Below are 25,362 nucleotides of genomic sequence, written 5' to 3' on the forward strand. Positions count from 1 at the left end.
AGAGAAACAGAAAGTGAAACTGAACTGTCAGAGAGAAGAACTATTTCATGTTTTGTATCTCCACTTGCATTGCAAAGCAGCTGCAACTGGGATTGTTCATTGGAAGTTTCAATTTGAACAAATGCTTTGTTGCCTTCCTCAAGGGACGTATCAAGGCTGTCACTAGCAGAAATATGTTCTTCCACTGAAGACAAATTTAGGGAACTACTAGGTAAGGGCAACTCTTGGCAAGGTCCTGATGAAGAGTCTGAAATGTTAGGTAATGGTGAAGATGTAAACTGACCGGGATCAATTCTAGACTTGAACAACCCATAGCTGCTTCTACCTGATATTACTTCTGTATTCATGCTCTCTGGAGTCGACCAAGTCTGGCTGCTACATGGATACGAAGTCTCAGATAAAATAACACTTGTATGTGACTGCAAACATGGATGTTCATTTTTGCTGTCTCTACCAGAATCAGTCAGTACCAAATCAGATTGGCCAAGACGACCAATTGTTTCATTTAAGAGATCAGCAGTTTCAGAAAATTGATTCTGGAATTATTCTTGGATTTTAAATTACTATTTACAATTCTTCTTTTGCGACTAGAAAACCAAAGGCTAGAAAGGCAACAAAAATATTTGTTGCTATGAAACATTTTTTTCTTCCGTTCATGGTGAGCAGACACTGGAGTGTTTTGTTCCATGTAATTCTCCAACTGACACTTTTTGATGAGTTTTCTTTTGCGAGAGATAACTTGCTGTCGCTTTGGTGATCTCTCCCATACTTTCTTGGTGCGAGCAGTTTTCTCAATTCGACACTGTTTTATATAGTGTGAATGATATTCAAACTTTCTCAGACCACGTGGTTTGTTATAATTTTGACCATAAGGGCAGTCTGAGGTGTCCCCTGTGAAAGCAGGGTAACCATCAGTTAAACTTGATAAGGATGAAGTAGACAAAGGTTCGGCATTACCTTCATCATTAGCCTCAGTTCTATGAATACTGCTAAGGTTAGCATATGTTGGTCTCTTTTCCAAACGAGGTGTTGTAACATTTACCTCAATGGGTTTTCTCTGTTCATCACTTGAACAGGTTTGACGCTTATCAGATATAAACTTTGTAAAAGAATCTTCCTTTGAATATTTTGTTGATTTTTTAGGCCATGAGGAAACAGATGACAATGATGATGATAATGATGAGGACATTGGTGGTGACAGTATACCATGAGTTTTTAACGAGACAGGTTGATTTGTTGGAGACTGTACCATATTGGATGCTGAACTTTGCGACATAGGTGAACAGTACAATTTGTAATTTGTAGTCTGACTATGTAGTATAACCGGAGGCATTGGTGTTGACTCAGAAGGACAGAGTAAATTTTTGTTCCTCGTGTCACCAACTTTTGATTGTTCAAAACTCTGATCTTCATCATCGTCTGTGTCACTGGACATTTTTAATAGGGCTTCAATGGTACGGTTCCCATAATCTAAGCCTACATTTGAAGATGTAATTGGAAGAGGCCCGCAATGAGAAAGTTTTTCCATGTTGGGCAAAATTGTTCTACAACCCATCCGACAGAGTGTTTTTTTTTAATTTTTCTTTCACAGAATATATTACCATCTATCTTAATGTTATTCATCAAATCAGGATTGTCAACCAGTGAAGTGAGGGATCAAATGCAACCTGGAAATAAAAATAAAAAGGAAAATAAATAATAAATAAAATAGTTATTGAGTAGTCACAAGAAGTCCTACCATCCCATTTTTTTGCTTCAATAAATCTGTGGTTGAACATCATCGTCATCATCCTTTCATGTCCATTTTCCAGACTGGCAAGCCGAAGAACTCTACCAGATTCCAGTCTGATTTAGCTTGGTTTTTATGGCTGGAAGTGCTTCCTAACACCAACCACTTAACAGTGTGTGCTGGATGCTTTTTATGTGGCACCAGCATGGGAGCTATTACATGGCTCCTGTGCCGGTGCCATGTAAAAAAAAACATGTATGTAAGATAATAGATTCCTTAAATATGCGCAGAGCTCAGGGTAACATAAAGTCTAAGCTGGATTCATAACCTGAACTTGTGCTTTACCAACCAGAACCCTTCATACATTTGTCAGTATTTTTGTTGCTATTTGGTTTTCTAGCCTTGTAACACAAAACTTTATTCAAGCTTCTGTTTATGGTTCCTCTTTCTTATCTTTTGCTTGTTTCAGTCATTAGACTCTGGCCATGCTGGAACACTGTTTTCAAGGATTTAGTCAAACAAATTGATCCCAATACTTAGCTTTTTTTTTCGGGTCTGATATTTATTCTACTAGTTTCTTTTTGCTGAGCTGCTAGGTTACAGTGATGTAAATGAACTAACACCAGTTGTCAAGTGGTGGATGGGGACAAATACAACACAAATAGATATATATGCATAGGCGCAGGAGTGGCTGTGTGGTAAGTAGTTTGCTTACCAACCACATGGTTCCGGGTTCAGTCCCACTGCGTGGTATCTTGGGCAAATGTCTTCTGCTATAGCCCCGAGCCGACCAATGCCTTGTAAGTGGATTTGGTAGATGGAAACTGAAAGAAGCCTGTCATATATATGTATATATATATATATATATATATATATATATATATATATATATATGTATGTGTGTGTATGTGTTTGTGTGTCTGTGTTTGTCCCCCTAGCATTGCTTGACAACCAATGCTGATGTGTTTATGTCCCCGTCACTTAGCGTTTCGGCAAAAAGAGACCGCTAGAATAAGTATAGGGCTTACAAAGAATAAGTCTCGGGGTCGATTTGCTCGATTAAAGGCGGTGCTCCAGCATGGCCACAGTCAAATGACTGAAACAAGTAAAAGAAAAAAAGAAAGAAAGAACACACACACACACTTACACCCTAACTGACAGGTCAACCAAAATGTCCTCACATACATGAATACACACTGTAGATTTGTCTACCAGAAATAATTTATTTTGTTGTTCATACTGTTAACAATCTTTATGAATTTCAATGAAATTTGCTAGCTGGCAGAATCGTTAGCACGCCGGGCGAAATGCATAGCCGTATTTCGTCTGCCGTTACGTTCTGAGTTCAAATTCAGCCGAGGTCGACTTTGCCTTTCATCCTTTCAGGGTCGATTAAATAAGTACCAGTTACGCACTTGGGGGTCAATATAATCGACTTAATCCGCTTGTTTGTCCTCTCTGTGTTTAGCCCCTTGTGGGTAGCAAAGAAATAGAAATAGAATTTAATGATTGTTGGTGTACACTGCTGTAGTTTTTACCTATTGTCATGCCACTTTCACCTGCCAAAGTAAGTTGAATACAATTAAATTGATTATACTGAAGCGTTTCAACATATGTACACAAAATATTGATTCATTGGAATTAATTTCCTGTTTCAGAGCTGAATTCTTTTTCCAGTTTGTCTCTGAACCTTTGAACCTGCACAACTCTCAAAAGAAAAAGACTCCAAGAGATATCTTAATCTTTTATCTCCTCCATTCAATGTTTTGTATGGCTCAACAAATTAATGCTATTTACTCTTATTACACGGTTCATAAACCTACCAGTAAGGAGAGATCTACATTCAAAATATATCACTAAAGTAATGGGACTTTAAAAAAAACATCTTTATCACTCACCAATGAAATCATTGATGCAAAAAAAACCAAACAATGTAATAAATAACTTAACTTCTGCTCACAACTGATAAAATTGCAATATCATTTAGATCACTGGAGTATAAAGACAACACTGAAATATCACTCTAATTATTTTATCCAAGTTCAAACTCCCTTTTGCAAATTAAATATTTAATAAATAACATCACAGAATTGTAACCCAACACTTTGAGGTCTTAATACCATTAAGCCCCCAAATCAAAGAAAAATCTGGAGAAATTTGTTCAATAAAATACAGAATGTAAACACATGTTAAACAGGAAATTCTTTCTAAAGTGAAGCTAAACATTGTTTCCTGTGCAAAAGAGTGCTTAGTTACAGTTTTCAATCCTAAACGACGGCATTGCTTGAATTGTGGCTTTGTGCAGTTCAGGATTTTGTGACAGTTGCAGATATTTGCAGGGTAGGATTTCAAGGGTTAAGAAGATAAAATACTTTTATGCATCAGACAGCAGCCTTGTCTCCAATATCCTTATTCTGATTGTCAATCAGACTTTGCTTATTTGCCAACCATCTTACAACATGGCACTGGGTGCCTTTTACTATGATGCCAGCATTAATGAGGTTGCTTTGACCCTAAAAGCCTATAAAGTTTACATGAACTTATGGTGTCTCCAGTACCCTAAGGCAACCGCTTCCCCCTGATAAGATGAATAGCAGAGAGATAGAAAGTGAGAGAGAGAGAACCAGGCTGAAGGGAGTTTGAAGGGTGAAACAAAGTACAAGAGCACAATGGAAAACACACCTGAACACATACCTGTGTGTGTGTGTGTGTGAGAGAGAGAGAGAGAGAGAGTAATTGAAAGAAGGGAGTAGTGACAGTGAAAGAGAATTACAGGCAAGAACATTATTTTGGATAAAAAAAACCTCTACATACACTCAGAAAAAAAAAGGTTTCTATTGAGAAAGATATAAAATGACATGGAAGGAAGAGGATAAATGTGCATTGTGTGAGATAAAGGGTGAGAGTGAATGAGAGAGAGAGAGAGAGAGAGAGAGAGTATTACACGAACTCAAACTCAGTATATGCATCTTTATATCTTTATATTTTGTCTTCAAAGAAAACACTTCTACTCTCTTCTCTTTCTCTTTAGAAGCATAGCAGCCTAAATTCCTTCAAGTCACACTCTACAATCACAAGAGAAGAAAGGGACACATTGGATAATGTAGTCTTAAATACAATATGTCTGGGGAATAAAAAAAAAGAAAGAAAGAAAGCAAAATGCTGGGATGATCCCAGCTGGAATGCCTTTCATCATGAGTCTGCTAGACCATCATGGTTTGACCTGGGGCTAAACAACTAGAACACACTGCACTTTCCTCCATGTCCTATGATGTGGAAGAGGATGAGCAAAACAGTGAGAATATGTTTCTTGTTATAGTTGTTGTCTTTGATTTGTCTATTCTATTCAATTGTTCTTTCCATACATTTCATCTCTGCCTCACATCTTCTACTCGGTCTTCTCAACAAACCCAACATATCAATTGTCTGTCTTTTACATTTTCTTTTTCTTTCTAACTCGCTGTGGCCATGCTGGATCTTTGTTTGTCATGGTCGTCATGATTTGTCATCATCATCATCACCAAAACCACCACCTATCCTTCATTTTCATGTTCACTTTTCCACAGACAAAATTCCTTGAGGCAAATTTTCTACAGCCTTCCTGTCATCCACCCTCACTTCTTTCCGAGTAAGCTAACATTCCCCCATGGCTGGACATTTTTTCACAGAAGAATGGGAATGAAAGAGACTGCTTGTACAAGGTAATGCCTGCTTACAACTATTAGGCGATGTCAAGACAACAAGTACACACACAATATATACATATTCTTTTATTTGTCTCAGCCGTTTGACCGTGGCAATGCTGGAGCACCATCTTTAATTGAACAAATCGACTTCAAGACTTATTCTTTGTAAGCCTAGTATTTATTCTATCAGTCTCTTTTGCTGAACTGCTACGGGGACATAAACACACCAATACCAATTGTCAAACGATGGGGGGGGGGACAGACACAGACACACAAACATATATACAAACACACACACATATGTGACAGGCTTCTTTGCCTGTCACAAGGCTTTGGTCAGTCTGAGGCTATAGCAGAAGACACTTGTCCAAGGTGCCATGCAGTGGGACTGAACCCGGAACCATGTGTTTGGTAAGCAAGCTACTTACCACACAGCCACTCTTGCAACTATATATATATATATATTACATATATATATATATATATATATATATATTAAATGTGATGGGCTTTTAAAGTTTCCATCTACTGAATCCATTCATAAGGGTTTGGTCAGCCTAAGAGTACAGAGTAAAAGACACTTGTCCAAAGTGCCATGCAGTGGAACTGAACCTGAAACCTTGTGATTGGGAAACAAATGTTTAATCATCATCATCATCACCGTTCTCCTTCCCACTGATTGTATTACAGATGTATATATGTATATATATATATATAAATCTATATGTACATGTATCTCTAGTTATCTGTCTGTCTGTCTATGTAAATATATGTATGTGTGTTGGTGTGTGTATTTCTTAGCAGAGGTGTTGAATATATTTATCCTGCGGCAGTCTTTGCTGAGGTTGGTATTGTATCTTGCTGTAGCCAAAACATCATGTGACAGTAGGGGGGAGGAAGCCCCTCGATGACATTCAGGCAGCTGATGATCACATGTGTTATTGCACGGTCAACATTTACTGTTGTGTATCTTGGTTGGCAATTTAAGGGTTTCACTGTCTCGTCTGTTCATTAGATACTCCATAGCTTTCTCCTGCTCTTGGGTCACAAATATAAAAAAAAAAAATCCCCCAAAATAACATAGCCTTCAAGACGTGAAATGGTGTACCAATCACAATTTGTTTTAAGGTTGCACTTCAGGTCACACTTCATTTCAAGCTTAAGGGAAACCATCATCATCACCATCGCTGTCATCATCATCATTATCATAATCATTGAACATCTGCCTTCCATGCTGGCATGGGTTGGACGGTTTGACAGGAGTTGGCCAGGCAGCAGCTAGCACCAGACTTCTCTATCTGTTTTATCAGGGTTTTTATGGCTGGATGCCCTTCCTAAAACCAATCACCCAGCAGAGTGGACCTTTTTTTACATGGCACAAGCACAGGCGAGGTCAGTTTTGGCAAGGTTCTCACAGTTTGATACCTTTCCAAATGCCAACCACTACACAGTGTGGACTGAATGCTTTTCACATGGCACCAGCGCTACCAGGGCCACCAAGTGACTTGAAAGACAAAGGTCCTTTGAGAAGGGAGGGGACATTGGAGGAGATGATCTTGTGTCAGATGATGAAAGCTTACACTGAGACAGAAACAGGTGTGTTTCAGTAGAGGAGGTACATAGTTACCCGGGCCATACATTATTGTTTAGAGTATAGAGAATGTTTGTGTTCTTGTGTCGGCTGAGGTAGGCTAGTCCTACGCACCTGGGTTCAAACGAGAGGTCAACAGAAAGCGAATGTTTATTGAAGAGTCAGTTGCAGGAACCGAAGGATGTTACAGACTTCATGCTTTAGCATTTGGTTTGATGTATCTATTTTTGCAACCGTTCTTTTTACACTGCTGTGTGATATCGTTCAGTGATATCAAACAGCCTTTAAAGCCTGCCTGGTGTTACTCTGGCATGGGATCCACGACCTAAACGGAGATTGCTTTAGGTTACTTTTTAGTTTATTTTCCCATTTTTAAATACCTTTAAGATGTTGGCAAAAAGATTTTTTACAATAAATTCTTCTGTACTTAGCATTGTAAATGCATTCTTTCAAACTTCTTTCTATTTTAATAATGATAAAATTGTGTTTCCTGTAGGACTTAGTGAATAATGATCCTGTCTATTATAGGCACAAAGCCTGAAATTTGTGGGAGTGGCATAGTCGATTACATTGACCTCCAGAACTAAACTGGTACTTAATTTATCAACCCCAAAATAATGAAAGGTAAAGTCGACCTCAGTGAAATTTGAACTCAGAACGTAGCGATGAGCGAAATATCGCTAAGCATTTTGTCCAGAATGCTAATGGTTCTGCCAGCTCACCTCCTTGACTTAGAGAATAATGATAAAAAAACAAAAACAGGAATAAAAATAAGACACGAGTTTTGCAACGAAAGAAATGAACCTAAAGTACGATGATGGTAGTGGTGGTGGTGGGTGATGATGATGATGATTGTGGTGGTGATGATGATGATGATGATGTAGACTGTCAAATGTACGAATGGAAAATATTTCAAGAAAGACAAAAAAAAAACGGTCAAATTGGAATTAGTCAAGGGATAGAAATCACGTGGAAAACCAGAGTATTTCCCCCTCATCTGATAAAGTTACACGGAACTACCTAAGAAAGTTTGTATGTGGACAAACAAATGTTTAGAAATAGCAGTCACGTATTTCCGAAATCCGTCAATTCTTTTTATAAAAGGAAGGACACTATTTAACAGACACACACACCACACACACACACACACACGGGTGCAGGCGTTTCACTGCATGACACCACAAACAAGTATTTTCTATTATAACTTCTTAGAAACTGAAAGTAGCCTGTTGTACATGTATATATACAGGGTGTCCCCCACGCGAATGTATACACACTTTAGATAATTGTAAAGTGGGTGTTTATTAATGTTACACGTTCATATCTATGTGTATGCGTAGATATACGTATATATGAATACATCCCCACTATTAGTACTATTTTGTTAAGCGCATCTAGTAAACAGTATGACCTGTGTCTAAGGCGGATACGCACAGTGTGTATCACTCCGCTGTACATTTACAGTTTGTGAACATGCCAAGTAAAGAAACGTGTAGAATCATAAAAAATGCCTTCAGTGAGTTGTTTATTATCTCACCACGAACCAAAAGAATACATAACTCACTGGTTGTCATTAACAACAAGGTCCACATCAAATCTAATACTTTCTATACACAAAACTATATTACATCACATAATGTCGTATGGTGACTTGTATGTTTTAGGTTTGTTTGAATAGATTTTGCTTTTGATCACTGAGGTGGCTTTGCTTTCTTTTTTCCTCCTGAAATACTTCTGAACAGTTTTCGATACGATTCTGCCGTGTCTGCTGTGTTTAAACGATAGAAAGAAGACGGCAGGCGATAAAATATATACACCAGGAAAATGGAGACGTTAAGAAATAGGTGACGATATTAAATAAAGAATATTGATTCACTGTTGGGTGAATTCTTAGAAAATGAGCATTTTTCGTTGCCTTTTGGAGCTGGCAAACCAGTCTGAGTTGGTCAGATATAGACTGCTGTTTCCAGACGTTCACTTGTGTCTTTTAGGTGAGTCCTAACCTCTGCCTCAAGGGACGAAGTCAAGAATTGCAGGGGAGCTGGTTCTGAAAGACTTGAATCGCCTCTCGTAAGTGGAATAAGAAATCTCTTAGGAGAGCTGTTTGTTGCTAGAGGCACAAAAACTGCAGTCGACAAGACTAGGTTTAAATGCTGACTAAACTTTTTAAAATGTTTACTGGTTGCACATGTAAGAATTCAGGAGAGATGCAACGCATAAAAGGAAGGCATTTTCTGTTGGAAGTTGTTGATAGGATGAAGTGTGCAGGTGAGACATGTCTGTCGATGTGGAGTGAGAGAATGGTAACTGTTGCAGCCTGTGATGCGCAGGATTTAGCGACAACATTTCTATGAATCTCATTGTGAGGATGTTACCAGAGCCATAATTATATAGGTGTATGCAAGTATATAAATACTTGCATAAACTTACGTGTGTGTGTGCGTGCGTGCGTATGCTTACACGTGTGTTTGTCTATGTATACATATATATATATATACGACGGGCTTCTTTCTGTTTCCGTCTACCAAATCCACTCACAAGGCTTTGGTTGGCCCAAGGCTACAGATGTGCCACGCAGCAGGACTGAACCCGGAAGCATGTGGTTCGTAAGCACGCTACGTACCACACAGCCACTCCTGCGTCTATCTATGTATCTGTCTTCTGTCTGTCTATCCATCTCTCCCTCTCTTTCTCTCTTTCTCTCTATCTGTCTACCTATCGATCGATCAGTGTGTGTTTCTACTTGGTTGAGTCCTAGAATAAAGGCCGAAAATGTTCTGTTCATTCTATCTTGTTATATACATATTGGCTTGGTGCATAATTATTGCGGCTTTTTTCAACAAATTTCATTCAACAAAAACAATAACAACATGTAATAAAAACATCTTTAAATGATTATTCCGGAGCATATTCACCATCTCCTTCAATTACTGCTTCCTATTTGCTTGGCAGACGGTCAGACCGTCATTCAAAGATGTTTTTGTTAAATATTGTTGTTGTTTTTGTTGAATAAAATTTGTTGAAAAATAGCCGCAATAATTATACACCGACTCAATATCTCATAGATATACACGTAATATGGCCACAAGCAGAGAGACGTACACACATGTTTTGTATATGACTGTGTACTTGTGGCTGCATGTGTTTATATTGGTGAATGTATGTATAAAACGCGTGTTATAATTCTGCGAGTTGGTTTCCTGTGGATTCGCGTTCAAATCCATGTCAAGGCAGAGGTAGAGAAGGAAAACTATTTCCTTATTTCTCTTTCTATATTGAGTAAAATGATTGCCTCACACCTACACATCTGCACAAATAGGACGGATGTCCCTTTCCATCACTGAACGACGTGAGTGTGTATGTGTTGGATTGTTTGCATGTGTGTGTGTGTGTGTGTCTTGAGGACTCAGTAGTAGAATGGGAGGCTGAAACACTCCTTGTTAAATATACCACTTCCATAAACAACCAAACCCCAGACATTGGTACAGAGTGGAGGTTGTTGTAGATAAAGACAGAATGAGAGAGTCAAATACAGACATATATATATATATATACTAGCAGTATCGCCCGGCGTTGCGGGAAAGCGTGCCTCACAAACGGCGACCACACCTGTTCACCGTCGTCTACATAGAGCCAGAGATGTCGCAGTCTCAGCGCGTGTCTGCGCATCATCAACCACGGCATGCCCAGCCCTCCTTTTAACGGGTGTTGACAGCAAATGGATCGCCTGACCATCAGGACGCATCCTTTCCACAAGAAGCGGAAGAGAATGCGTTCTAGTTTGGTTATGGTAGGGTCGGGACAAGGTACGACGGTCAGGCGGTAGTAGATGACGGACGCGATGTACGCGTTCGCCACTTCCGCCCGACCTTTTAGGGACAGTTTCCTATCGGCCCATTGCTGGGCGAGAGTGACCACCCTACTCGTTATCTCGTTCCAGTTCTTCTCCATTTGGAGGTCCGGACCGAACCAGACCACGAGCAACTTAACCGGGCCGTCTGTCCAGCGTCCCACGACGGAGGTACTGGTGGACGGCATGGGCTTGCTTCTCCAGGTGCCGAGCCGCAAGCCCACTGACTTTTCCCAGTTGATTTTTGCTCCTGTCACCGCTTCGTAGTCTTTTAGTGTCTCGCCGACCCGCTCGATGTGCGCGTGGCTTGACACTATGACGGTGACGTCGTCCGCGTATGCAGACACGCTCGTCCCGCATCCTAATTCTCGCGGGATGCCCCTCAGAGTCGCCAGCTTCCGCAGTAGTGGCTCAAGAGTCAATACGTATAGAAGCGCCGAGAGGGGGCATCCCTGACGGACCGAACGTGCAATGTCGAAAGGTCTCGATACATGTCCATTTACGCGAATTACCGAACGGATGCCTCTGTACAAGGCAGCTATCCAGCCGCGGAAGACGGGACCGAAACCAGCCGCTCTCAGGACTGCCTCCAAGTATCTATGGTCTACCCTATCAAAGGCTTTCGATTGATCCAAGTTGATCAGGGCCCCACCCATGCCAGGTTCGTTAACTACCCTGTCTATGATGTAGCGCATCAGATGGAGGTTGTCATGGATGCTCCGGCCCGGCACGGCGCACGTTTGTGCGTTGTCGACCAGTTTCTCGATGACAAGCGCCAACCTCTTGGCTAACACCTTTGTCAAAATTTTCAGGTCTGCATTGAGCAGAGTGATTGGCCTAAAGTTATCTATAATGTTTCCCTTGTTTGGATCTTTCTTCAGCAGAGTTACAGCTCCTCGACTCACAAAACCGGGTATGCTCCCGTTTTGCTGCCAGTTGCAGTATACCGCTGCCAAGGCGTCTCCAAACAAGTCTGGCATACAATTGTAAAACTCGTAGGGTAGACCATCCAAACCCGGTGATTTGTCCCTCGAGCATTCTGCCATCGCTTCCCGCACTTCCGCCGCCGTGATGGCACCTTCGCAGCACCCTGCCTTTCTTGTCGAGAGTCGTGGCAGGCTATGTAGGTAGGCACTGAAGTCCACCCTACGTTCTTGCCCTCCACTCGTCCCGAACAGTCGGGCAAAATGCTGCTGAAAGGCCTCACACATTTTACTTGGCTCGAGCAATTCGGCCCCTGTTCATCTACCAGTGACCGAATGGTGGCTTTGTTGCCCTGTTGCGTCTCTGCCACCCGGGCCTCTCTCGCGGCTCCAACACCTTCGTTCCTTAGAGCACGCATCCTAGCTCTGACAGCACATCCTTCGTGTTTGGCGTTGAAGTGTTGGTCGAGGGCCAACCTCGCCGCCAAAACGTCGGATGCGTTGCCGCTTCTAATTGCCTTTTCTAGCTTCTTAACTAGCTCACCTTCTACTCTATTTCTATCTATGGCTAGTGCTTTGCTGTACCTAATCGCTTCTGCTTTTACTGCTCTCTTGAGGGCAAACCACCATTTGTTGTTGATGATGGCTCCCGTCAAAGCCCTCTTTACTAGTGTGCTAATCCGGTCTCTGAAAACTTGTCTGGACGGGAATGATGCGTTCAGTTTCCAGTACCAGGGACCCTGTCTATGTGCCTTATCTAAGTCTAGCGTACACGTCACCAATTTGTGATCCGTGTAGCTGACTGTGTGGAATTGTGGACGTCCTAAGTTATCCTTGTCTACTGTCCTACACAGTATCCTATCTAGATACGATCTCGACGACCCATTGCGGTTGCTCCATGTCCACGTTGGTGCATTTGGGTGGTCGAGTCGGTACCTGTCAGACAGTTGGAATCGTCTGAGCAGGTCTCTGAGGCATTTGCATCCCCTTCTGTTTTTGTCTCTACCCACGTAGTCTACATGCGTGTCCAAGGTAGCATTCCAATCCCCCACTAAGAGTAAAGGACGAGACGTTCCCAGGAATACTTCTAGACGTCGAAAGAAATCCGCCCGACCTGTTAAGGGCGGTGCGTAGACTGATACGAGTCGAAAAGCGCACCCATTGCTGCCGTCGACATCCAGAACGATCAGTCTACCCTCCGGGTCTACGAATATCGTCTTGACTTCGAGATCCAGGCTCTTGTGAAAAAGTACCGCGGTGCCACTACCGCCCATCCTCGGCAGACAGGGAGCGAAATAAATGTTAAACTGTCCGCCAAACATGGACTTTAGGGCCCGTGGCTCGTGGAGTCTGGTCTCACTTATGGCTATGATTCCCAAATCATGTGACTTGATGTCATTTAGGAGGTATCCTTGTTTCCAAGGAGACCCCAAGCCACGCGCATTCACACAACCAATCTTGACCATGATTCTATTGGGGTGTGTGCTTTAAAACACAAAAATGAAAGTACAGAGAGTTACTTACTTGTGTCGAAAGTTTTGGCTTCCTCGTTCTTTGATGTGTCTTCGAGGAGGTTTTTATATAGTTTTTGGGACAGATATTTCTGGAAACCCCCTACAGCATTTGGGAAGAGGGCTTTGAGTTTGTGGTGTTGTGTTTGTGTGATGTGTAGTATTTTTATGTGTTTGGGTGGTGTAGTGCGTGGATGATTGCTATTTTTAAAGTCATCTTCACAAATGTTTGTGTAGCCTGTGATGTACTCCATTAGTTTGGAGTCTTTGGTGTCTATCGCTGATAGCATTGTGTGTGTTGCTTTGTGGTGTTGGTGCTTGTTTGGTTGTATATGGAGTTTTCAGGGTTCAGGTATCTCCCTGCTTTGGTTGCGATTTCTTGTTTGGTTTTTCTTGATCTTTTTCTTTTACCCCCTGTGGCTATTTGCCATTCTGTCGAACTTTCATCGTTAGATGAAAAGTCTGACGAATCAGCAGGGGGTAACGGTAAAGCGTCTGGGTCTGTTTGTGCGGTTGTAGATATTGTTGTGTTGCGCGGGGAGGGTGTTGCTGGGGGGTTTGTTGTGGTTATTGTCTCTCCTACATCCTTGGTGCTTGTCTTCTTCGTTGTTATTCTTGGTGTTGGAATTGGTTTATTTGTTGTTGGTGGTGATGATTCTGTTCTTGGCGCTGGTGTTAGTGTTGTTTGGTTGGGTTGGCTTGTTCTTTGTTGTTTTTCATGCATTTCTGTATACAGCTTCTTGACTAGCTGTCTATATTGTGGTGTGGGCAATAATGCTGGCTTTTGTGATTTTTCCTGTGGCTGTTGTTGTTGTTGTAATTTAGCGGCAGATTTGCACTCCTTTTTGAGGTGTGCCTCACTGCCACATGTATAGCATCGTGGTCTTCTGCCCTCGACTACTACGTATAACTTGCGGCCATCCTCAAGATGTACGTGGGTGGGAATTTTATTGATGTCCTCTTGACTTATGTGGAAGAGGAACTCCATTCTCTTTCCCAGCCAGTCCTTGTTTTTCGAAACACCGATATCTAGGATGTTTAAGTCCTCCATTTCGGATGTTAAGGCGGATGTTATCCACAGTGTTGTAGTTACTTGGGGTACACCACTGATAATGACCTTCGTCACCTTCTGGCCAAGGTAACTCGATGTCATCATTAGTTCATCAGAATGAAGGGTTATCGTTGAGAATTTCTTCGTCAACTCTTCATTCTGAAAAACCACCTGTACGTGGGCGAACTTGTTTGCCCAAGTCACATAATCCTTGTATCCCCAGATGGGGCGTAAGCACTTTTCTACTTTGTCTGTGCTTGCCTTTTCTGGACTTTTAGTTTTTTTATTTGTGATTTTATATACAATTGTCTTTTTTTTCTCCTCATTCAGTATGTCTTGAGGTATGTGTAAGAGTATTTTGCCGTTTTCATTTGTAATAAGGTTTCTGCAATCTTTTATTTGTTGTGTAGTAAACGAAACTTTTGTTATTTTTTCTTTTATCGCCTCGGCGAAGTTTGTTGTTGTTTTGTTATTGTTGTTACTGCCGGTGGTGTTGGTGTTGATGGCAGGGGTGTGGGTTGTAGGTTTGTGGTTGCTGATTATGCAACTAGCAAGGGGTGGAAAATTGTCTGCGTAATTTAGTCCTGCATTAGCGCAAATTTCGGCATTTCGTTTGGTTGTCGTTGTTATTTTTTCACTTGTTGGTGATGGAGTGAGCAGTGGTTGAAGGGAATTGTTGTTGTCGTTGTTGTTGTTGTTGTTGTTGTTGTTATTGTCGTTCTTGGAGACGGCGGTGGTGTTAGTGGTATTAGTAGCATTGACGGCACGGTCTTTGGTGGCGGTGATGGTGATGTTGGTATTGTTATTGGTGGCGATGTCTTTGGCAGGGATAGCAGTTTTAGTAGCAGATGCTGCCATGGTGTTGTTGTCGGTGTTGGTGGTGGACTCACTGGTGGTGTTGAGGGTGCTTGGCCTTGCGACCTTTGTTTTGTATTTGTTGCTGATGTCGATGCTGATGGTGGTGGTGGTGAAAGCGGTGGTGGTAACAGTAGTATTCGCTTTGTTGCTCTTGTTAGTGGTGGTAGTGGTGACAGTGTTGTTACTACAAGTGGTTGCAGCGTTCATTGCAAATTCATTGATGATTTCACCTTGCGAGGATAAATTCTTTTTTTCTCCTAGCGTTTCCAGACTAGGAGAAAGCTGGTCGATAGAGGAACGCGACCATCGTTCTAAAATACAATTTCTTGACATTTTCAAAAATGTCGAAAAGGAAATTATACAAATGAAATGGGGTTGAAACTGCCCCTAGGGGCGAATTCCTCCCTTGGAAAAGCACTGAAACGAAAGTTGGGTGCCTTACACAACTTATTTACAAAAATGTACACAAAAATTGGCCTATAAATAGTCAAAATAAATTATTACCTTCGGAGCTGAACTGACATCACGTCCGTCAATAAACAGATAGATAGATAGATAGATAGATAGATAGATAGATAGATAGATAGATAGATAGATAGATAGACAGACAGACTGTCAGACAGAGAGAGAGAGGCAGAATACACACACACACACACAGGATACACACACACAACATCACACATAAATACACACGCACAAACATAAACAGGTGTGTATACACACACACAGACACACCGATACGCACCCCAGACATCATTTGTCTCATGTGTACTACCCTGTCTCTCCCCCTTTCTCTCTCTATAGACTTATGTAAATATTCATACACACTTACATATATAAATATTTACCTGCTTATGTACACGTAAATACATCCATAAATACATACATATACACACATATATTCACTCGTGTTCAGTCCAAATCGAAATTTTCCTTTCTTTTTCACGTCCAAATTAATTATAATTCCTAATTAATGACTTAATTGTGAGACCTTTAATGTCATTTAACATTATTTAATTCATAAAAATGCTGACAATGTCTCTTTGATTTTAAATAAATAATTTAGACTCGGATTTCCCGCCATTTTCCCCACGTTTTTGTCATTCAAATTAGCGTTGCTAGGAAACAAATAGAAACAATTGAACGGGAAGCGGCAGAAGTTATAGAGAGACTTCAGACTGGGCGGTTTGTATGATACCAGACCAGAAATATCACCAGACACCCTTTAGTATGGATGGTCACAAATGGATTTACCCGTCGTCTTTTCTATGTGTGTGCAAGAAGTCTACGTATAATAATGTATAATTATATGTATATATATCTGTAGGTGTATATATATCTGAGTTTATATATGAATATGTATGTATAATATTCTGCTTTCCTGTAGGTATAATTATGATGTATATTTATATTCCTATATACATGTATCGGCAATCCTATACAATAGAGTCGGAAATTATCCAATACCTCAAATATTCCAACATCTTTTGATATTTCTTTTTTAAACTTGTACATATACATGAATAAATGTATACACAAACACACATACATATAATATATATATACACACCTACATTTCTACAGTTATATATATATATATATATATATATATATATATATATACATCCTGTGGCATAACTACAGATGAACACCCCATCGACTTTGTTTCCTCATAACTTCCAGGAAAATGGATATTTTAAATGAAACTTCCACTTTCATTTTCTAACAGAAAAGGATGCTCTCAAAAGAAATCCTCTTTTACAAAGCTCTTATTTAAATCCCCGTGGATAAATCCCAGCAAGAATCTTCTGAGGCTCTCCAATATTTTACAATTATATAAAGAGAAAGAATCGGGGGCCAGGAAGTGGGGCTAAAAATAATCAGAGATTTTTAAAAGATTCTGTTTATTTTTTTATAGCATAAATGCGTTTCTGAGGGGAAAATATTGAAAAGCATAAAAAAAAACACTGAATGAGGAAAAAAAAAGACAAGGAGGGTGGTGTGCTAGAAACAACAGCCAAATCTCCCTTAAATCACACACTATTTCCCTCGACCCCTTACAAAACATTTTGCCCAAAAATTTCTTTTAAATTGTAATCTGCATCGTTTGAAATTATTTCTACCAAATTTCATTCAAAAATACGCATTTTTCTACAAAAATACCTTTATACACATGTATATACCTACATATACACACATGTCTTTGCTATGTTTTTTAAACACATAAAACTCATAGATGCATAATTTTATAATATTTTACACTTAAACCGCCGCTGGACAATATTTTCAGAGTTGCTTCTTAAAGTGTCCTTTACTTGTTTGATGATAAACGATACAAATTTCAGAGTATTTGGCTGTTATTTCTAGCATAATGTTAGGCCATCTATAGGACAATATTTGACATGGATGCTTTGAAAATTGTCCTTCGATTTTTATTTGTGATGAAACAAAAATGTGAAGGTTTAGGTGGCTCTTTCTAGCATGAAATGAGACCATATACAGGCCAATTTTATTTATGAATGCTTCTTACAGTGTTCTTCAAAATTTATATGAAAAATAAAGTGGTTTCTATTTCTAGCATGAAAAATGACCAGCTATGAGAAAGCTTTTAACGAATGCTTCTTAAAGTGTCCTCTTTTTTTATGAACCCCCGACAGCAACAACAACAACAACAACCCGACGAGGACGAAAGGCAATGTTTGTGCGTGTGTGCAGTTGGAATGTCACTGCAACAACAACAACAATCTATTCTTATTAAATGTTAAAAACTGTCAGATGCAGACTGCACACACGCACACACAACGCTGATGACGACGATGGTGATGATGGTGATGATGACGATGATGATGACGATGATGATGATGATGGTGATGGTGATGATGATAATGATGGTGGTGGTGATGGTGGTGGCGGCGGCGGTGGTCGTCTGCTGTTTTTGTTGTTGTTGGTCGTCTGCCTTTTAATGGAGAATCAATGATTATGAAAGTCTCTGCTTTCGGACCAGACATTCCTATACATACATGCATGCGTATATATATATATATATATATATATACACACACAAACATACATACTTATAGCCTTATTTCTATACATACATTCCTAAATATGTGTATATATATATAAACACATGTATATATACTGTATATAAATACACACACACACACACACAAAGAGAGTGTGTTGAGGAATGTTACAACGATAAGTGTTAGTGTGTAGAATGCAATGTATGCGATGCAGGTTCGATTCCCGGGCGAAGCCATTTACAACAAAAAGAAGAAGAAGAAGATTGAAGTTTAATATTTCTGGAAATATTTATTTGTCAAAATAAAAGAAAGCAAAAGATTGACGTCCAGGAATAATTCCAAAAACCATCAAAGAATTGTCTGAAACATCCAAACCAAGAACTTCAAAGACTTCATTATCCTCCCCTCTGAGGAGTAAATATTTAGGATTATCTTTTAATCCCAGGATTTCATCATCTTCAGATGTTTCCTCTTCAATATATTGAGGTATTTCGTAAATATTGTTTATTAAATCTGTTATATAAACACATTCACCAATTATGGTCAGACGAGGTCTTGGAATATAATCTTCCGGATAATAAGTCGTTTCTCCTTCTATTCTTATCTTCCTCACCAAAGACTTTTCCCTGAACCATTCCACAAAACAAAAAACTCCCCACCATCCAGACCCCTTCTCCTCCATCTCTCTCCTCAAAACAACAACATCACCAAAAGATGTGACTCCCACATCTTCCACCCCTTCATCTCCCTCAAACTTTCCCTTTCTCCTCATCTTCCCACGACACACTTCATCTTTACATTTCCCATCTTTGATATCAACCACATCCACATAATAAGGGTCAAAGATGTAGGAGTTATTGCAATAATAGTAATCCTTGTTGTTCTTCCATATTCTTTGGTATTTCTTGTGTCTCTCTTCTTGAGTTATGTCTCTAATATAATGACCACCACACACGAGTTGATTGTCGTTGTATTTATAAATCCTGTTGTAGTATTTCTCAGTTCTGATGGTTTTTAAACGACGGAGATCCCTGTTGAAGACCCTCATTTCTCTCCCAAAGGCGACAATGAAACATTCCTCTATCCACCGACATATGTCCAGTGCTGGTCGTTGTTGTTGTTCATGTTGAAGTATGTCCACTGTTGTTGTTGTTGTTCTGATTAATGTGACACTTTCTCGAAATATCAACACACTCACATTCTCATCTAACTTAATTAGTTTACTGTTCCGGTCCCTAATGTCCCTCATATCATAATCAACAGGTTCCTCGAATGCAGGAATGGAAAAAGGGACCATTGCTGTCCTATATGGAAGTCTCCTCACTGATATTTCATCAATTCCTGAATTATTAATCTCTGCTATGTAATTACCACATCTCACCTTTAATCTACCTTTACCAATTATTTCACCTGATTTACCTCTTCTTCTTCCTCCTCCATCTCCATCTCCTCCTCTGTATTCCAATTTATTAATTAATTCATTACTGAATATTTCCTTGTTCGTTTCAGATGTAATGGAAGGGAAACGAAGACCAGAATCAAGATTTAATAACGACACAGATTCCAGAATGTTCACTTGGTCCCCATCAATCTTTATGCAATGACATTCAATCAATTCATTATGTACACACCAGTAAATACCCGCCACTTTTCTCCATATTACACCATAAGGGATGAGACTCGACCAAACTTGAGATGTCTGCAAATCTTCTCCATTCAGGTGAAATATTTCTTTCCTTTTAGGAACCGTGGCCATTATGTGTGATTCTTGTGTAAAACACACACCACCGACTAAACTTGCAACATTTCTGTGACATAGCAACTGGCCGTCTTCATCGAATATTTTAACATTTCCATTATTGGCTTTTTCACACACAACTGTCTTTCCTTCCTCAGAGACATCAAAATCTTTTACTTGAACAGGACTTTCGTCTGTTTGTAAACGAGCAACCGGGAAGCTGTCTCGATTCACCATAAACAACCCTTCAACATACAATTCATTCCATCTCATTCCCCTCCTGGGCCTTCCAACAAACCTTGGTCCTTTACAGTCTATACTGGAGAAATATACTTCATCTTTATAAATTCTTTTATTTAAAAATATTCTCTTGTATTCCCCATTCTGAGTCAAACACAAAATATTTCCATATTCAGATGAACCTAAATATTTCTCCCACTGACCGTAAATGTACAAAAAACTGTCATCAATTGTCATCCTGTCATCACCAAAATACTCCATGTAGTGTCTGACTGAATGTAAATATTGACCACCACTGTTGAAGAAAATGATGAATCTGCAATTTAAGACAATGATGACATCTTCATCAGTAACTTTAATATCCAGGATTATATCAAAATAATTTCCATCTTCGTTTCTCTTTATTAATGGTTCAGGTATGTCTATTTTTTTTATTTCCTTCACACTCGAATGTATTTCATCAATATCAACAAAATGCAAATGTCTTACATCTCTCGATTCACTAAAAACCAGTTGATTGTTTGATAAAGAAGCCACACATTCATAATAATTTCTCGTTTGGTAAATTACCAACGACAATGGAAACTCCACTTTTAATGTCAACAGTTGGTGTTTATCATCATCAGAATGATCCCTATTCGTAATGACCAATGTGTTTGACTGCCATCGACACATTTTAATATTAATATAAACATTCACTTTGATTGAATCCATAAGGTGACCATCCAATGTGAATATCTTAATGTTTCCATTCTCCCTGTCCCATCCTGCAATCATATTATTTTCAGTAAGAACCAAACGATTAATCTCCACTGGTTCTTTGTCTCCCAAATGTTTAGGGGGAGGAATACGTCTGGCTTTATCAGAAACTGTCAGGTCCTGTAGATATAAAGTGGAAGACAACATTTCACTGAGAGAAATGTGTCTGGAAAATACATCCACCAGGTCGATATAATAATTAAGTTGATTATTAGTAACGAGATCATTAACCAACAAATTCTGATCGTTTATGGCAAACATACGGCTTCTGTCTATCAGATAAACAGACTTTTGGTCAATAGATCCACCTTGGAGACTGAGGGGACGTTTCACTTGGGACATTAAAACACTGGGGACCATCTGACGACCGCCATGACCACCACCACTAATGTGCTTGAAGAAAGCTTCTATTTCGGACTCTGAATCACTGGAACCATACCATCACTACTACTAATACTACCATCACCACTACTAATACTACCATCACCACTGCTAATACTACCATCACTGCCATGACCACCACCACCTATTCTAGTGTTGTACTGAAAAGCTTTTCCCCTAGTAACAATTAATAGCTTTTCTGTTTTCTTGTCTATTGATAATGATTTCACAAACACAGGGATATTAATTGTCTTAATTACTTCGACTTGATTATAATAATTGATGGCTAAAATGTCTAAATGTGATGGTTTATCACAATAACAAACAATTTCACATTCACCCATCTTACACACCCGTACATAAGGCTGCCTTAATGATACACTTCTCACTCTCTTTGATAGGTTTCCGATGACCCTTAATTGTTTCTGTAGGGGTAACGTGACCCCTATATGATTAGAATCCCATCGACATATATGTGTGGCTATAGACGGCAGAGATAATCTGGACACAATGTCTCCTTCCTCAGAAATATACAACAAGCAATCATGCTTGATGTCAGACACCACCAACTGTCCATTGGACAGATTACATATTTCGCCAATGACAAGTTTTTGGTCATTCTCCTTTTCTTTGAGTCGTAGATTTAGATTTCTGATATAAGGATTTTTAATGGGTAAACAACAGCCAGACGACCGGTCTTGATACATGTAAAGAAGAACCCTGTTGAGTTGAGTGTCCGGGACATAAAGAGTTCCTTGGAAAACAGCAATGTGAGGGTGAACAGGGAAAGGCAGTTCCCACTGCCATTTCATTTGTCCATATAGATCGTAACATTTGAGAATAGAGTGTCTCCTGAAGAGGACATAGAAATAAACATTATCAGAGTAGATGTGATGAGGGTGGCCATAGAATGGAAGGTATTTTTGAAAAAGTTCTTCACCACATGTGGAATAAAATACCATTTTATTTTCGTTTCCATCTACGACTACAAAATTAATTGGAGTTGCAGCAATGCTGACATTATGATGTCCAAGAGAAATTCTTTCTGCAATGTCAACTTTATCTTCGTTGATCAATAGGATATGGACCTCGCTTTTGTTTTCAGTGGTGGTCACAGCCAGACACTTATTTGATACAATATGACATATTTTCATGTAACCAGTTTGCACCTTTATTAAAGGGCCTTTTCTTAGTTCAGGACAGGTGATATACTGAAATCCTTTCATTTCACGATAAAATACCAGGAATCTGTTTGCATTTATTCTACAACAGAAAGAAGGAAGCTCAAGGAAAACTAAATTATTTTGGCTAATTATTTCCCCGTTATCAGTGAATAATTTAGCTTTCTTGTTTTTGTAAATTATTAATATAGAAGATGTAGACATAGGTAGAATATTTGTAATGTTGTAGCAATCCTCAATATGAATATAGTCTTTTAAACTGGGGGTATGTAGCTGGTGGTTGTATGACAGTTTGGGCCAAAAGTCTTTATTCATTTGAATACCATGTGGTTTGCCGCAATAATCTGTTACCAAAATGGTATCTTTACCAACAGAAATAGAGCGGCATTTCCTGCCAACGTCCCTCCTTGTTACACCACCTTTAGCTGAAATTCTATAAATTATTTGTCCCTGGAGGACATAGAAATAATTTTGGTACAGAGAGATTTTACTTGGGAGGTGCAGAGAATGGGTCTCTACCTCCCATAACTGTTGGCCATCCAGTTTGTAACAGATTACTCTTTTAATACTGGGAAATGATATTACAAGTATATTCTGGACCCCTACAGCAATATCTGTAGGGGTTTCTTTGGTAATAAATTGATAGTTTATGGTATTATCCTCCCAATCAAATTGGTAAACTATCTTACCAAACATTTCTACACCTATAAGTTTAGAATCTTCCAAGTAACTCACCATATGTAACCCCAACTGTATCCTTTTGATCTTGAAGGTTTTGGGGCTGATAATAAGAATCATTTCTTGGAATGGGAGGGTTGCCAGAACCATGTCTTCACTGATTCTTGTGAAACTGGTCACAGAAGATTGACAATGGACATCAATTCTGTCACTGTCTCTTGTGACTAAACTTATTGTCTTACAATGGTGGGAATATGTCATCACTCCCTCCTCTAAGATGACAATATTGGATATTATTGTCCTTTCTTCAAATTCTTCTCCAGATTCCTCAATGTTTGCTTCTCTAGTCACAACTGGCTGAAGAGGCCGAAATTTATTTTTGGTTATTTTTGGTGTCTGAATGGTCTTCCATCTGTATGGGTTACAGGTGACATAAATGTCAAAGAGTCTTTGTTGAAACCATTCAAGGTTCTGCTCAATAGAAATATTCTGTTCTTTAGTATATTTCAGCAAAATTCCAAGTCTCTCTTTGACCTTTTCTAAAATACAATTGGCACTTAACCCCAGACTTTCATAATGTTTGATCTCCTTAACTATATGCTCCATAAACATCATGCTGCAATCATATTGAAGACAAATCCTCTGTATTTTAGCAACTATTTGTTTTTCAGTTCCTTTTGTGCTTTCTTTGTCTCCAGATATGGCCTTCACTGCTGATTCTCTCTCTGAACTAACCCTAGTATTTTCAGTCTGGTCTTCCATAATGAATCTGTAAAGAAATATAAGGAAAACATTTAGCTTTGTGAAAATATTAAAGTTTCAGGGAGATGATGTTTGCTTCATCATTTGAAAAACACCAACAAAACATTTATGTATTTCTGTCAGTGAATTAATCTTGTCTAATTAATATTTAAACAACTTATTACAATCTATTCTAAGATGTATTAATAAGTTTCATTAATTACATGGAGTCTAAATATTAGAAATAATTATTTTCACTGGAAATGATATTTGCTCTCAACATCACCAAGAAATAGTCATGTGTGGCTTAGATTTATTTAACGATAATTAGTCAAAGAGATTCCCCTGCTCCAAAAGCACTCAATAACGAGACACTCTAAGCTGTAGAGAAAATTAACTTTAATTGGTGTACATGCTATATTATGTCCCAACACACAGCAATCATGTTCAAACTTCGTTAATATGGAACAATTAGCAAAACATAGACTTTATTATGTTTCATAGACATTTGTCAGATACAAGACAGACTGAACATTTTGCTAGTTAGATGGAATATAAGTATTACTAATGATTATATGTACTGAAAATGATGGGACAGTCATGGCTGGCTTGGTTTCCATCATATTTACCTGGAATAACAGATAGCAATAAATCTGGAGATGAAACTGTTCTTAACCTGACAAATGCTGTAAATCTCTCGACATTTCAATATAATCCACACAATTATCATACACAACATTGATTAACTCGGAAAGCTTATCCAAAGATGGGCTTTCATATAATCACACTGATAGACAGCATGTTGAGAGGATCGTTATTATTTGTTGCTGATTGAGATTAATAAAGATTGGTTAATGAATTAGCCCAATTAATGAAAGGTAGGTTCATCTTAATTATCTTTAATATAAGGGACAATGTTTGGGTAGCAATGGGAAAGATGTGTTTGTATGAAAAAGGGGTTTGGCAGGTGAAGTGTGTTTTGTTTTGTGTTAGGTGAGGAGTTATATCTTGGTGTAGTTTATTATGAAGTATTGGGGGTTTAATGAGGTGGATTAGGAAATATTGGTGGGGGTGTTTAATGACATTCTGGTGACCCATCATCATCAAAATGATCCTCCACCCCTCCTTGGTCTATGAAATAATGACTGTTACTCTATTGACCCCAGGAGGAATGAAAAATAAAAGAGACCTTCTTCAGGATACACATACCTGTATATGTATATATGATAGAATGAATGTGTATAATATATACACAAGGATGCACATATGTATATTTATACATCCATACGTCTGTATGTATGTATGATGATCATCATTTTACCCCCACTTTCCATGCTGGAATGGGTTGGATGGTTCAAAGAATATCTTGCCTGAAGTTACATTTTCTGATTATCTTTTTACAGCTGGATGCTCTTCCTG

General features: G+C 39.1%; 1 protein-coding gene across 1 annotated transcript in view; it reads right to left on the bottom strand.

The window, feature by feature from the left end:
- Nucleotides 1-482: 482 nt before the first annotated feature.
- LOC118768598 overlaps nucleotides 483-25,362 on the bottom strand; it is a 129,708-nt gene continuing 104,828 nt past the window's right edge. Inside the window, exon 2 of the mRNA XM_036515380.1 lies at nucleotides 483-1,667. Coding sequence (XP_036371273.1) covers nucleotides 506-1,555 — 1,050 coding nt within the window. The 5' untranslated portion in view covers nucleotides 1,556-1,667 and the 3' untranslated portion in view covers nucleotides 483-505. The remainder of the gene's footprint in view (nucleotides 1,668-25,362) is intronic.

This window comes from Octopus sinensis, linkage group LG30 (genome assembly GCF_006345805.1).
Source record: "Octopus sinensis linkage group LG30, ASM634580v1, whole genome shotgun sequence".
In the NCBI taxonomy this organism is placed as follows: Eukaryota; Metazoa; Mollusca; class Cephalopoda; order Octopoda; family Octopodidae; genus Octopus; species Octopus sinensis.